This window comes from Daucus carota, chromosome 3 (assembly GCF_001625215.2).
Source record: "Daucus carota subsp. sativus chromosome 3, DH1 v3.0, whole genome shotgun sequence".
Classification (NCBI taxonomy): domain Eukaryota; kingdom Viridiplantae; phylum Streptophyta; class Magnoliopsida; order Apiales; family Apiaceae; genus Daucus; species Daucus carota.
Window position 1 is genome coordinate 41210315 of NC_030383.2, and position 16984 is coordinate 41227298.

General features: G+C 34.9%; 1 protein-coding gene across 1 annotated transcript; it reads right to left on the minus strand.

Moving 5' to 3' along the window:
* Positions 1 to 6379: 6379 nt before the first annotated feature.
* LOC108215132 (ubiquitin-conjugating enzyme E2 28) lies at positions 6380 to 9844 on the minus strand. The gene is made up of 5 exons (XM_017387484.2): positions 9557 to 9844; positions 9392 to 9478; positions 8154 to 8281; positions 7506 to 7610; positions 6380 to 6775 (listed from the first exon to the last, which is right to left on the minus strand). Exons 2-5 carry the CDS (start codon positions 9459 to 9461, stop codon positions 6632 to 6634), a joined length of 447 nt encoding a protein of 148 aa, XP_017242973.1. The 5' UTR covers positions 9462 to 9478; positions 9557 to 9844; the 3' UTR covers positions 6380 to 6631.
* Positions 9845 to 16984: the final 7140 nt, after the last annotated feature.

Below are 16984 nucleotides of genomic sequence, written 5' to 3' on the forward strand. Positions count from 1 at the left end.
TTGAAAACTTTACTCCATGTAATCCTGCAGTTTCATCTACTTCATCTGTTGTCATGGAAGTTGTAAACCCCCATGACCCAGTAAGCAAAATTAAAGACAGTTTCCAATTCCAAATTCTATAAGCCCACGTCTGATGCTTATCAAAAAGCATCATCTGTACTAACTACTCACAACCTGAGAGGAGTGTGATGGTGGTGAGTAGGGATGGCAAACTGGTCAGTTGACACGGTCAATGTAAAAACCAAACCCGAACTCGAAAAAACCCGAACTATGTAATCCAAACCTGAACCGGTCGGGTTATGTTCGGGTTCGGGTTAACCCGAAATTCGAAATATATTATTCTTCAGCAAAGATGAAAATTGAAAAGTTCAATAGTTTACATTGTGGGCGATTCGAAGAACAAAGCCACACACCTCCGTCCGCCGCTGATGTGCCGCCAGATTTAGGAATATAGGGTTTTTATTGTGATGCTGAGGTCTGAGGACTAAAAACCGAAAACTGAGGGATGGGTAATTAGGTTTTAGGTCAATTAGTAATATTACAGGATCCAGAAGGTCGTAAACTACATATGTACATAATACATATTCCTAATATATTAAATATTAATATTAATAATTTATATATATACACGGGTTTCAGGCCGGGTTCAGTTTGAAAAGGGTTTCTGGTTTTCGGGTTCGATTTGGAACGGGTATCCATCGGTTCGGTATAAATTAGCATCTCTAGTTGTGGGTGGTGAGGGGGAGGGGTGAACGTCAAGAAAGCCCCTAGAATACGAAAGGTGAGATTAGAGATTCACAGCCAAACTATCCCACATCTTCCCAACAAGATGTGGTTATTAATATGGACATTCGCACATCTCTAATGACATCTTCCTAAAAAGATGTCACAATTAAAAATAGCTCTCAACAAGGGGCATCATGCAAAAGACATTGGGACACATCCAATCATCTACACAAACCTGTGAAGGAAACTAAAGGAAATGACACTATTTACACCCGCTACTGCACATACCAAGACCACAGATTTTGTGTCAGTGCAAAGTTCTTCTCAAATTCAGATTGGCGTGGCTCCAACAAAGTTAAAGTCACAGCCCCTTTACATTGAGACACCATCTCCTAACTCAAATCTCCAAATGAGGGAGGTTGATTTAATATACAATAACCCCCAACCAAATTCCCAATCTCGTTTTTTTGTTTAATATGTTGTTTAAGAAATATATTAAATAAAATTTATTTTATAATGATGTGATTTATATGCTTCTAAAATTAAATTTTGTTAATAATATTTGATTTGTATTTAAAAAATCCATGAACATCTAAAAGACGAAATTTGGTTCGGGTTAGTAAAAGAAATCATAAGTATGGAAGTAGATATCAGTTGACTTATATTTTCTTTCTTGTAATCTAGCTGTACTTATTCAGCTTATATATAATCCAAGAGATGATAAGTTTTTGATAATAACATGACCATATGACCAAATTATCTCCATTACGCTTATCATATATAAGTATATAATTATACCTCTCACGTAACTCTCCCCAAACCCTAAAGCGCCTCATCATTTCTTGCTTGGCAGCAGGGGGCTTCCATCGGATCTCAACCGGTGGAAAGCCCCAAAATCTTTTATTTTCTTTTTTTGTTCTTCCTTCTTTCAATAAAATTTGTTTTAAAGTTTTTTTCTTAAGTTTTGGTATTAGTTCGTGTTTTCGGATCTAAGGATTCAAAGCCTTTTCCGATTTGACCTTCTTTCCCTTAGATCTCAATTCCACGGAGCTACGGATTTCTCGTTCTTCCCGGTGATTTTGTTCTTGACAGTGGTCTGAGTTATCTTGGTTTTGTGGGCTTGTTCCCCAGATCTAAAGATTGTTTTGGTTTAGCTAGTATTTTATTTACGCATGTGCAAATTTAAGGTTGCTAAGTTGTGGTTTTGGTTTTTGTTGTCTCACCGTTTATGTGAGTTTTGTTATTTTCTCACCATTTGTGTGAGTATGATGTTTGATTTAGTAATTAAAGTTGTTCGGGAATTGCATTCTCAGTCGATAGCTAAAACTGGTTATGGCGGAAGCGAAAGTGACGAAGCATGTGTATGTATCATCTTCAACAAATCACGTGATTTTATCTCCAATAAGAATGGATTGATCGGTGATTGTTTCTGTATTTTGTTTGTTCAACGCGACTGTTTATGTACATGCCGTATGACCTTTTATTATTGAATGAACTCATTTATTCAAAAAATATATATATAATTACAAATTATTATAATATTAATAAATTCAAATTAGCACTTCGGTTATGCCACGTGGAATCTAATCACACGCCACGTAACTAGTCCACTGAAAACAAAACGAAGTGGGAGTCAACATGTAAGTCTCAGTCTGTGCATGCATTTTGTCTCAACTAGAGACAAAGCTACAATCTTTAATCCTTCAAAGTACATGAATGAACTGTAATCTGAATAAAATTAGGGTTAGGTTTAAAATAAATTAGCCAGATTTTCAGGGACCATGCTTCTCTCCACTCGTGGGCACGACCATATTGCCGGGACTTTCTTTTTCCTATTTTATATACTTGTTTAATTTAATATCTTTTATCAAGCTTCGCATCAGATTTCACTGGGATTGCGATTTGACACGTGTTAATTAAAATATATTTAAATGACATTATATTAAAAACGACATGGGTCACCATGTCCTGCTGCGACTTAACAACGTATATAATGGACTTGAATTTCAAAGACTACTATGCTATATGTTTTATAAACCGAAGAAGCTACGATTAATTTAATAATTATTTAGCTATGACTGTTTTATTTATTCTACTGGTAGTCCGATAGTGTATCCGAATTCCCGTAAGCTATATACATAGGATATGTTTGGATAGATTTTTTTTTTTTTTTAATATCAAGAATGAACATTTTCGCATACAAAAATGATTAGCTATTTAAACTTTATAAGAGTTCAAATAAGAATATATTATTTTTAAAAATAAAATATGAATTAGTAGTTAGTTAATTTTTTCAAACGTGCCGTATTTTGACCTGAAAATCTGTTGTTTAACACTGTTGGACGGTTTGAAAAAGCGTTACACAGATCATATTTTGAATTAAAACATCAAAATAATTCTTGTGATTAAGTTTTATAGTGAAATTCATAACAATTTTTTATTAAAGTTAAAAAATATTTTCTTATGAAAAAGAAAAAATTGTTTTGAAAAAAATATTTTCAGATTTGTCAGAATATTTTTATCTCAAAAAAGCTTCTTTTTTAACAGCAATACCAAACGAAGGGCCGTTTGCCTCGGTTTAAAATAAGTGATTTTTACTTCAAATAAAAAAGTGAAATACAAGTCAGAAACAAGTTAACACTTATAAGTGATTAAACTGTTCGAGAAAGAGGGTAGAAATACTTAAACAAAAACTTGTAATCCTAATTTCTATTAGATACTTGTTGAGTTTTTACACAAATAGTACAAATAAATGTTTTTAATTTATAAATCCAAAAATTTGGTTTACAGGGGCTGTTTGTTTAAGATTAGCAGAAGGTTTCCAAACACTTTATTCACTTATTTACTTTTCACTTCTCATTCACTTCCACATTTTAGTATTTTTTTTAAAGTTTGCGCAAACAGCCTCGTAATATGCCTCATAATATGTCGTCAAACACCACCGTAGAGCTCTCCTGACTTCCTCCCGCGCTACGCACGAGTAGTATATACACGTACGCATGCAGTGAAGAAATGTAAATGCATGTCGAACGAATTAACCGGAGCAATGCACATGGTAAGGTTTAAACAAGATGCAATAAAGAATAAAGTTTACGCAGTAGAGACAAATGACAAACTAAACTAGTTTAATCATGTTATCATTCTTTAAACTTCATCTCTTTAACGCCCATATTTTTGACTACTGGTAAACTCTAGGGGTTGCTATTTCTCCTAGCTGGTGTCCCCTTGAGCTCGCTAATAGCTTCGTGTCATTAATGATCCTCTGATTCTTTGACTTTGACCACACCACACCACGCCTTTTTTTGTCTCTGTGTCATTTGTTAGTTGTTACTCCCTCGTCTCGGGTTCTGAGAGCAAGTCCAACAATGTCCTAAATTGGTGTCCTAAGTTAAAATTTAAGGCGTTTGGACTAATTGTGTGCTCCAACAATGTCTTAGTGGTGCCCTAAACCACTAGGACATCCAATAAGAGCAAGTCCAACAGCTGCCTCAAATGATGTCCTAAGTCATAATTTGAGGCATTTGATTGAAAACATTGCTCCAACAGTGTCCTAGTGATGCCTTAAATCACTAGGACAACTTACTTCAGCCTATTTTTAGGGCTCACCTACTTGTGCCTCATTTCACTTTTAATAATAAAATATTATCATTCTCTCTCTCCCCACTACTTTTCCCTCTACTTTTTCATTCAAAATATTAATATTTTAATAATAGGGCTTGTGGATAAGGCTTTTTGTTGGAGTGAATTTATAAAAGTGATGTCCTAAACTACTAGGACATTATATTTTATTATTTATATAGGGCATCCTCTAAGACACTCTTGGACTTGCTCTAAGTGCCTCATTTTTGAAGCACTACTAAGCATGTCCTAAACCAATTTTCACAATAAAATATTAACTTCCCACTATTTCAATGAATCTCTCTCCTCTTGCTTTTTCACTTCCCTCCAAAACTAATTCAAATAAATTATTAGTTTAATAATAAGGCACAATTATAGAGCATATTGTTGGAGTTTATGTATTAAAAAGATGTCCTAAATCACTAGAACACTATTTTTTATAATATTTTTAAGGCACAATCTAGGACATTGTTGGACTTGCTCTAATCCCCATTTTTCTATATTTTTTATTCTGAAATGATTGATATATATTATGTTAATATAATAAATTTCATGTTAAATTTATCAACTTTAAAAATAATTATAGAATACTTATAAGATATAGTTTTTTATTATAGTTAAATAAAAATTTATTGTGACTTAAATGAAGAAATCGAGACTTATAGAATACTAAATTAAATATATTCAGTCTTTTTAACTATGATATTATTTTCCGAGTTGAGTTAAATTGGTTAGTGCTTCTTAATACGAGTTACTTGGTTAATCGTTTGTTAATTTTTTAATCATTGGGTACTTGGTAGTAATTGATCACAGGAATTTAAAATTCCGAATTTTAGATGGGCGAATAGTAGTTATTTTTGAATTTTTGGCTTTTATTTTCAAGAAATAGAAATATAGATTTTATTTAAAAAATAATAACAACTACATACGATAATATTATGTTTAGAATAAACTGCTGATCTAGCAACAAGAAGGAAGAATAAACAGCTTACTTGTCAAAAAAAGAAAAAATATATAAACATCCGCAATTATTTAAAGAGTGAAGACTTGATATCAGTTTTGGACCTCTGGTTTGTGAATTTAGTTCATATGCGGTTGTGTCCTCATAAGTAGAGATGAAAAGTCCAATATGTAAGCCAGTGCTCAACATCCATTTGAAAAGTCCAATATGCAACCCAGTGTTATGATGACAGTCCCAGAGGGCTCAACATCCATGTATCTACTAGTTTGCAAATTATATACCTGTGGATCAATCTAGTAACAATAATCCTCTTAATTTGGCCCAACAAGATCTTTTCTAAGGTTAAATAACAAAATTGATTATCTTAAACTGGCCCGACTAGTTGTTTTCTAAGGTTAAAAATGAAGAATTCAGCTGCAAGATGCCAAGATACATTCCATCATACAATGTTTTAATTCACGTCTACTACAAATATGTTTTATCAGTGGTGGATTCATTGAAGTTCAGGATTCAAGTCTGGGTTCCAGCTGGTAATGAACAAGTCCTAATGCCTGATACCGGGTGTGACTGAGTTGGTCAGACTATTGGTTATTGACCAAACATTCAAGATTCGAATGTGAATCTTTCTAAATACTTTCGAGAGACGATAACAAATATTTTTCCCAGACTGAAAGACCACCAATATAATTTTAACATTCAAGATTTGAATTCTGAAGACTTTCCAGGTAACGAATATTTTCTCTGGACTGAAAGACCACCAATGTAGTCTTGCGACTCGGTGATATCTTGTGTAATCTTGCCTCTTTCGACCGAAGACCGGTGCAGTCTTGCCGAAGTCCTAATGCCGATGGAGATAATTGTTTTTGGATTCACCTTGCTGGAAAAATGCATGCCAACTATCTGAAATTGCTGGCAGATCCCAACTAGATGATGTGTTCGGTTTTGGAGAAAAAGAATTATTCTGAGTGAACTTTTCTTTTTTGCTATTTCAAATTGTTTTTGCTTTAATAAAATAATTATTTTGGGTAAATATACTGTGCATATATAGAGAGAAATTGCATTGCAGAAAGAAGAAACAGATCAACTGACAGTCTGACACCAATAAACAGAATACATCAGTAAATCGTTTGAAACTTCCAATGCATTTTAAACATGACACTACACATACAAATACCAACATTTGTGTTTTCCCCCCTCCATGGGCAGTGTTCTGAATTGTTTTAATTAGGAGTCTAGAAAGAGCAACTAGTTAATACATAAATAGAATTGTTTTGTATTTGAAAAAAGGCAAGATTTCCATCACAAATACCATGCACGCTTTAGTAGTTAGCCCATGGCATACTTCTGGGTCCAGCTCCTTGCAGTTGTTTCGTATTTGCTACGGTCTGTCTTATACATGTGGGCGATTTCTGGCACCAAAGGGTCATCAGGGTTTGGGTCCGTCAACAACGAACATATGGATAGCAAGACCTAACCCAAAGAAGAAAGATTATAAGCAGATGGTATACAGTCAATGTATATCATTGTTATAACCCTCAAAGTGTAAAATTAACAACAATTTGCTATAATAATAATGAATTATAAAAGCAAGAGCGAATGTGAGTTTAAGAGCTCCAGACAGCTTATAACCTGGAGCCTATTTGTCCAGGCTTAAAGCCGGGACTTAAAGCTGTTTCTAACTTTAAGTTGAAAAACGTCTGTTTGTATAATAAGTACAGAAGTCGGCTTAAAGCAGAAATAAGTCAAAAACTGACTTACAGTCAGAAGTTAGTTTGAGGTATTTTTTTCAGTGGCTTATTGTTTTTGAACTTTTATTTGATAAAAATTACCCCCAAGTCATAAGTTACCCATAAATCACTTTTATTTTTATTATTATACTTTTAATAACCCACAAGTCATTAATAAGTCAAAATTACCCAAACAAATATTTTAAGTTCCCAGTTTATCACGTAAGTCACGTTAAGTCATAAATCACGTTAAATCATAAGTCATAAGCTCAGCCAAACGGGCTCCTGATTATCGAGGTCCAAGGGTCTCCATAGAAAACAGAAAAATAGATTGTTTATCATAAACAAAACCTTTATACTACTACAAGCTACTTGGCATGTCAAAAGATTTATTTTTGTGATTTGAACAAGAAACTATTTAATAGTTTGACTTGCTATATTTATTAATAGTTGAGGTTAATCATCAATAATACCTTTGAAATGGTCAGGGCAGGGCTCCACTGCTCCTTTAAAATGTCCAGGCATATGCTTCCGTTGCTGTTGATATTCGGATGGAATACCTTTGTCCTGAATGCTACCTGAAATCATTCATTACCAAATTTTCTTCAATCCAGAAACATTCAACTAATCCAGTACTTTCTGTCCCATGATATGCAACAGCGAAACAATAGATTCTTTTGCAGGTTTCACTGGAAATAATGTAGATCTCCCAAACAAATGCCACAACTGATAGCACTTTTCTTATATACTTACTACTATTCATATACAGATCTAAGTATTGTATAGTACATAGCATAAAATGATAAAGCTTATAAAATATATTAACTTTTAGTAAGGTGAAAAGCACTCATGTCCTGGCTGTTCCCTACATGTGAAAGCAGTGAAATCACCCTAGCCTCAGTTTCATGTTTGTTGCTCATGTGAGAATGAATATATAGTATTACACATTATAGTGCAGGCCTGAGCGCCTACAAGTCTAGAAGTGAAAAATGTCTAGAAAGCACATCAAGTTCATAAGGTTGTTATGATCAACGAAGAATTAGCTCAACATACAATTAAATGTCAGAACATTATGTTCGAAGTGCAAATCCAGCATATGAAAAAAAAATAAAAAAGTATACCTTTGGTGGCTTGAAAGGATAATCTGGAGGAAAATGAATGGTAACAAGGAAAACTCCACCAGAATAAGGGCTGTCTGGAGGACCCATAATAGTTGCTTGCCAGTGAAACATATCTTCAGCAACTGGACCTGGGATGAACAGATAAAAAGAAATTGCACCGGTCAGCTTAAAGTAAAACTAAAAATAATAACGACTTACGGTAACTAAAAATTATGGAAAATTGTGTTAAGGAAGACACACAAATATAAAGCAAGTAAGCATGATATGTTTTCATATAGGCTAGATGTGTAGTTAGAAAATAGATAATATCAGATACCATCTGTATGAAAGAATACATTTGTTTATGTTTCTAATTCTTTTCATGACTGCAATATTCTTGGCCATTATCCGAGCTTTTCAATAATAGGCTACCAGGTGGATTATACTTTCCAGGCATTAGAGAAGCTGAATACCACTCCAAAACCAAAAGAAAGCAAAAATTAAGAAGAAACAGCAACCTATGTATACATGTCTACATTGAGGATACTGTCACCACAATGTCTTACTACTGCCTTATAGCTTGAGGTCAGAAGACTCAAAACCACCGCAAATTTCACAATTCACACCACCCACCGGTCATGATTGTATTGCCATCATTGACCAACAATTAGAAACGATATCAGGATGAGTATCTTCAAATTTCAATCAAAGTCGCTACAGGCAGATATTCCAACTTCCCAACCAACGATCCTTAAATTTGAGTTATTGTAAATATAACCTTTGTGCTTTACAAGTTTATATAGTTATATATACAAATTTCCAAAAGATAAAATTTACACATTAAGCCTAGAACAAAACCAAGGACAATCACAAAACTGAATCTATAATTCCCCTAACAGCACGCAAGGACTCGTATCAAGACATTTAATCATGCTTCGAATACACTCGTTACATAAACTAATATCAAATTAACACACAAAGCCCAAAACAAGGCCACGGACGCAATCACACAATCCGATCTATAATTCCCCTAACAACAACCTAACCTATAAACACGAAAGCCCGTAATTCAACCCCTAACAGCTAACCTACAAACACAAAAGTCGGTACAATGAATTCGTTATCCCCAAATCAAAACAACAAACACAATTCCTATCCAACAACTACTATTCAAATCGCAATCGAATTCAATATCAAAAAACAAGCAAGCAAGTAATAAGCTAATCGGTCGTGTAAATAATTAAAAAAATAAAAAATACCAGCGCTGCAAGAGGTAGGAGGATCCTTCTGAAGATCCTTGAGTTCCTTCAAGATCCGCTTGGACGCCATGCCTAATTTTCAACTACCTGCTCCATTTCAGCTACATATTCAGCTCAGATCCACATAAACATACACATAAAAACGTATAATAATCAAAGATTTACCAGAGAAGAAGCGCTGATCGATTGAATGGAGAGAAAAATAATAAAAACGAGAGAGAGAGAGAGAGAGAGAGAGAGGAGAGATTAATAGTATTCGTTGATTGAGTTTTAGAAGTCTCCTCTTTGATTGATTGGTTGGTTATACTTGAGTTAACCTATTGGAGTTTCCCCTGGAGGCTATAAATATATTTGGGTTAATTTGTAAATAAAGAGTCGGCCTTTATTTGTGGGTTCGGGGATCCACCGCTATTAGACAGACCAATCAAAACGTTTGCGCCGAAAGTTTTCGGTGTCGTTTTGGTTTGACTTGGCTTTCATTTTACGCGTTGCTCTGGTGGCGGATTCGCTCCTTCGAATGCTTGCCTACTTGTGTTTCTTTTTTCTTCCTTTTCTCCACAAATAAATAAACTAGTATTGATGCCCGCGTTGCAGGGCTTTAAGCTTATAATTAAATTAACTGAGATGAGGAATGCTTGGGTCGCAGTGTTAGTATAAACTTGCCTGATGGAGAGTCTGTTTATGTTGACTGTTGTGCGGAAACTATGAAACTTTTTCGCATGAAGGGATTGATCAGACGATATTCTACTGAAGCAAGTGATGTCATTATATTCACGTACCTTAGGCAGTCTACGTCTTCGCTTTGTATTTTCAAATTTACGGCTGAACAGTCTAAATACATTTGCAAATTTAAGGTGATCGGATAGTTTACGGGTGAAGAATTTATCGTAGGAAAGTGACGTAGGTGAGATTAAGTTGAAGCTTTTACAAATTTAAGCTGATCGGATAATTTTCTAAATATAGACTAACTTATTTGCAGACAACCTAGAGGTCTCAGCAGTTCCTATTGGTGTTCAAGCTTCCAGCTTCAGAGTTATGCTTAAGGTTTATGATTTTGATAAAAGGCAGCATGGAGTGGTTCTTATCTATTATTTATCAGTTTCTTAAATTTGTAACTAATTCCAAATACATATTCTTGCCTGAAACGCCAGTATTGTCATTCTGTGTTATACTCAACCTATAAGGAATGGACTGACATGACCATGATAAGGCTTGTATTTGGAGAAAAGATATCATTTAATGCAGTTTTGTGTAGTGCCAACATGTACAGATTTGGGAAAGGCTGTAGTGAGTTCATCGTGGGAAAGGCTGTAGTGAAGTTTACCAAATGCCATGACATAATTGAATTAAGCAGTTCTATGTCGCATGCTTCTTAGTATTGTTTCTTATTGAGGTGACATACTTGAAAGCATAATTTAAATCTACTCTTCATTCTGATAAAGAACATTTATGCCAGAACATTGAACCACAAATTTTTAATGAGATTAACCATGCATGCACATCATTGCAGGAGAGGAAAAGCAAAGGTAGTAGTAAGAAATCTTAAGTTCTCAAACAGCACTGCAATGCAGGTAATTTATATAAAAATAAAACAGAATGAGACAGCCTTAAGAGTGTTTTTGTCTTGGAGATAAAACTTAGGTAGTGAGGCGTCTTCTTTGCTTATTTGTACCTTGTACCTTAGTCGAAACGCCAATTTGCCAACCTGTATTTAACATTTGGAACCTTAGACCCTAGTTTAAATAACCTTTTCAATTAAATTATGACATTTTACCTTATTGCGTTTCTCAAATCCTCCACCGCCTCATGATTATAGTTTATGAAGAACCTTGTTGGTGATAGGTTTGAAAGTTTTGGCTCACCTAGAACATAATTGTGTCGATGGATTATGAAGAATTTTGCAGACATTTATCTAATGAATATGAGAAATGAGTAGAAGTACCTTCAATGAATGTTGATTTACAGCTTGCGATTATAACAATTATTGGATGTTGGTTGGCATCATTTACTCGTTGTTGAAACGATTCAGCCAGTTCATTGTGGAAAGTAACTTCTGCCGTACCTCTGTCCAGTTATTGTAATCTTGTTATATTTTGATAACATGTAAACATCGCAGAAAATTAGAAATGGGCAAGCTTAAGTCATACGTTATATCATTGATGGTAAACTTGATGCTTGATTTCTGCTGATTATATCTGTTTCTGTATGTGATGATTGGATCTACCTGTTCCATAATGCCAACAACATCTGCATCAGATAGCTTGGAGTTAGAGATACGATTACTGGCCTGCTTAATGAATGTGATATTTGCAGGACTAAAGTTTGTGGTAAGCTGTAGTTCTCACCGATTAAGTAATTGTCTTCCAGTGCAGCATTGATAATATGCGACAATTCGGTAAAGTGAAACACGTTATGCGGAATGTTATTCACAACTTCACTTTGTAAAATCTCAGTCATATTATAAAGTTGGATGTAGAGATCGTTCATGATGCATCTTTCAGTCTGCATTGGGCCATACTGCCTAACAACGAAATTACGAACGTGATATGTCTGGCCTTCTGTAAACAGAGGTTCTAGCACATTGATATTCTGGGCAGGAATCCTTGCATGAATTCGGCCTCCCTGCCAGCGGAAAACAATTGTTAGTAATATCAGATCATGATGAAAACTTAGAGTACAGATATTTAAAATTGTATACTTACTATTTCGTCAACGAAGATCATGTTAACTCCCACAGTTAGTCCATAACGATCAGTACTGTGCCATATTCTTGTAACGCGGATTTTAAGGCTCCAAGAGATGGTGGTACTCGGTAGTAGATTTGATATCATTTGATATGGGACGTTGTCCATATTCATGTGTTTTTTTTCTATAGAGGAGACATGATTTTATATCCCAGCTCAGACACTGCTCATAATTTGTTAGTGTTGAGCACTGTTTTCAGCAGTTGGCTTGTGGCAATGAGTTAGCGGATTTTTGTTACTTTAAGTCCGTAGTTATAGGCTTTATGCTGAATTATTATTTACCTGTTCGAGACGCTTGTATGTTAGCAGCTGTGCTCCGCCTCGGATGCTTATTTGACTGTTCATCCCGTCCTTATGCCTCAATGGACTGCAAAGCTGATTCCATGTCTTCTGCTTTTCCTGTGGTAGTACTGCTTTAGTTTGTATTTTGGATATAGACTATTTTGCTGTAGTTGTTTTACCATAGATAAAGGAAAAGTAACGATGCAGTTGTTAAGATACCGTAGAAATCGATGATGTTTTGGTGGTAATTAAAGTTGATGAAACTAAAGCTTTATGAAACACATAGGACAAAGGGCACCTCGCTTTAACAATTGTTCTCACAAAATTAAAAAGTAAACAATTTGTCGTAGAAAATCAAATTTTCAAACAGCCAAATATGAAAACTGTCTACAAATTTTTTCAAGCATAAAGCTGAAATACAAAACTATTAAGATACGAATATTGTTGTTTACATCAAAAACAAAGCGTAGTAATATAGATAGTGAACATTACATAATGAACTAAAACTGTTATGAAGTAGTAATGCCAAAATATAACAGTTCAGAGTTATGGACAACTGGTAATATGTTATGCCTTGTTGTGAGATAGTTCCTTAGAGTTGGTGATGGTTGATGATTCTTGATTGAGATCAGAAGGTTGCTGGTGGGTTGATGTTGTAGCTTGTGTGTCTTGTGTTGTGGTTTGTTGTAGCTCTGGTCGTGTGGCTTCCAGCTTGAATCCGTTGCATACATTTGTTGCCCAATAGAGTGCACTATGGTTCCCAATGTTAGCTGTTGCTATTTCCAATTTGAAAGTGAATGGTCTGCCTGCGAGATCGGTGAAGCACTTTGGGAAGTATGCTGAAGCTTGATCCTGGAAAGATTTTTTTTATGAATTAGATTTACACTCCCAGTAATGAGAGTTTTATAGTGAAGGTGTAACCTGAGGTACAACATCGCGAGCTCTTTTGCCAATCAGGCTTCTTATCTCTCGATCACGTAGTATGATTTGGATTGAGCCAGTAGCATCCTTAGCCAGTACGACAATTCGAAATCTACAATGGGTTGGGTCATTGTAAACCTTTTGAATCATAACTCTGCGGACAAACAAAGGTATTTGCACTGGTTGATGCTAACCTCAGTTCTGGATATGGGACAATCCTCTGACAGAGTGGGCACGAATCCATACCTTCTAATGGTTCAGTTTCAGAATCACATGAAGTACATACTCGCAGAAACCATTTTTGAGTTGTGTCTACCTGTACAATGTGCAGATGTGCCAGTACCTGTTCCTATATAGGAAAATTGACAAAAGTTTATTAGAATAATAAATTTAGTGTGTTGATCTTTATAGGAATGCTGCATGCCAACTAACCTCAACAAATTCCTTATCGAAAGTCTTAATCGCTTCGACAGTGTACAGCTCAGCTTTTCTCGCCTTGTTAGAATTCAAAACTTTTTTGAGAAATTCTGGATCAGTTAGCCTATGATGTAATTACTCTAAATGTTAGACGTGTAAGTATTCAGTAAAATGCTTTTATAATCTATGAGGAAACGTAAGCTTACATTATTCTTAGGTGATTAACGCTGTGGTGATTACAGTTCAGGTAGAACTTCGTACCTGACACATTTCCTAGTTTTGGCTCATCTGTCATATGCCATAAGATATATAAAAACGTATAGACAGTAAAATGTATAAATGTTGAGGAACTGTAAGATGACACTAACTGTTCCAAAGCTGTACTCTGCATGCGGCGATTATGATAATAACCGGATTGTCTTTCTGTTCCCATACGGCGTTCACAAACTGCTCCGCAAACTTGTCCCAGAATGTAACATTGATGTTTGAGCTGTGTGAACATTGTTAATATATAACAAAGTAAATGTATAAAAGTTAAAGGAAAAATTATTATTTGAAATTAGTGGTTACCTTCCATCAGTTATTGCAAACTTTGCCTGGACTTGACGCTGTCCTAAACGATTTGTTATATCGTTTAGTAGGATTTTATGATCCCTTATTATTCCAACAACATCTGTTATTATAAATTTGTTAGAGAAGATTTTATATGAAAACCATGTTATAGTTATTGTGAGAGAAATGAAAACATCACCTATCATGTATGTTGTCTGGTTTGCAAATGGTTTGAGTTCACTGTGATCATAAAAGTCAAAGAATTCTGATGCTATTTTTGAGCCAGTTTCTTCAGTCTTAATTATTTTCGTGTTCTTGGAGAATACCAACTGATTTGGAGAACGAACACACCTGTATTTGTCAGTACTCAGATATGCCTGAACAGTGAAAACTGATATAATGTAAACACCTCCAACAATAATTTTCCGTTCCAGATCATGAGCGCAGACAGCCGGAATGAAAGCATGGATTTGAGAGTTCTGCAAAGAGTATTTCAGAAGTTAGTTGAAATTATTAATTATGAATTAAGTTAAAGTTACATGTGATACCTTGTCATCTTGTAGTAAAATGTTGAAACATGTGAATTCTTCGCCAGTTTTTGATATTCCCCGCCACAACCTTGTGATCCTTACTTTGATTTTGAGCCGGCATTCAGTTGTGTCTGCCTTGAGTGTTGAAAGTGTTGCATACCTGTGTGCCATTTTCTGCAGAGAGTGTTATAGAATATTGAAGTTGAAGATGAAATGAAATGAGTTCTTAACTATGCACAGTGCATTGGTTATGCTATATATTGTAGTAATCGATCATCATAGTTATTATGATGGTAGATTCATGAATTTAGAATTAGGTAGACATTTAAGTCCTTAGCAGAAATAAGCAGCTTAGTGTAATATTTAATACAGGCCTGCACAGATTTACAGTACTGTGGCAGTTAAGTTTTAATAGATTACAGTACAGCTGAAAGAGAATAAGAATAAATTGTTGATGGTACAGAGAGGAAATAAATTGGACAGCTTGGAATGCATTAATTGAAGGATTTGTAAATCCTTTGTCCAAATGCAAAAGTAGTTTCTCTCTAATGTGGCCTGCATAAGGTAAAAAAAAACTGTAAGTGATTGCTTGACAAATTTGGATGAAATATTAAACTGATTTCAGCAAACCTGACTATTTTGTACGCTGTTGTTTCAGCGGCATTTCTCCCGCTGCATCAAATGTCACTGCTTCAACATTGCTCCTAGGCCTTGATTTTGTTGAGGAAACCCCAGTATTAGGTGTATTTCCACCATCATCTTTCAACTTCAGAGAGTAGTCAAAATTGTTATAGTATACGAAATATTTAGAAATTGTGGAAAAATTTGCATTAAAAAACACACGTTAACTGTGCTTGCTGAAGGTAAATCAGAAGGCAGTTCTTCTTCGGGGTCGAAATTTCCTCCACTTTCAATTTTGTCACCAATCTCGAAAGCATCGTAGACCCTGGAACCCTTTTTGATGTTGTTGCAGTTAATTTCGAGTGTGATGTTGAAAACCTTATTTTCAAAACTTTTCAACAGTGGTGGGAAGCTGTCATCCTGCTTGGCCTTTAGAAATATGTAAACTGAATATGTCATGTGGTAGTCATTAATAAAACAATATGACAAAGGTTAATACCATACCTGAATAGCTTGTGCCTCAATGTCGAATACTGTCTTTCCAAGAATCCTACTGACTTCGTCATCATGGAATATTATTGCAACGGATCCTGTGTTATCGCTGCATAATGTGCAAATCCGAAACCTAATATTGTGCTAGACATTTAGTAATCATATTAATTGCCACAGGAGTACAAAATGTTTTGCAGATAGAGAGATAAGACCTCTTGTCAGGATATGGTATGATTCTGTTACAGTTGGTGCATTTGTAAATGCCTTGTTCTTTCAATATTTCATTTGGACATTTTGTGCAGACAGCATAAAACCAAGAAGCTCCTTCCTCAACTTTTGTCACCTTTACCTTACATTTAATCTTGCGCTGTAAAATGTTAAAAAAATAGTGAATAATTGAATTTAGAAGTTACTACAGCAGAAATATGAAATAATAAACCTCGTTTGATTCTTTGGGCAATGCCGTAATCTGTGTAAGTGTCATAGTTGGGTAGTTTATATCTTCTGGTGGTGGTGAGACATCTCTTTCAGTCGGTGGCTCTTGTAACCTGCAGTTATTTATATTTACATGTGCAATTTCCAATCTATATGACAATTTTGTATATATATTTAAATTGTTCTACCTCTTCTCCAGTGCTTTGGTACAATAATGTGGAGGGTTGAAGTGTATGCGTGTGGCTGGATAGTTGGTCAAATTAGGTGCTCCTGTGTTAAGAATAAGTGAGGATATAGAAATAAATAAATTTGCAAGTCCATTAACTGTGACATACCTTCATACAATCCAATTTTTGCTGCACATATGAGAACGACGACTTCCTGTTGTTTGGCCAATCTTAATTTTTGTTCAAATTCCACACCAAAGGCATCAAAGAATGTGACATCCACAGTTTGCCTGCATACAGTGTGTTTAGAACAGTATCTGTTTCTTCACGTACGTATTGCGTATTGCTTGAAATATTGAAGAATTATACCTTCCGTCAAATAGTTCAAATTTTGTTAGTATTTTCTCACTCTCAGCTTTGTTTGATTTAATG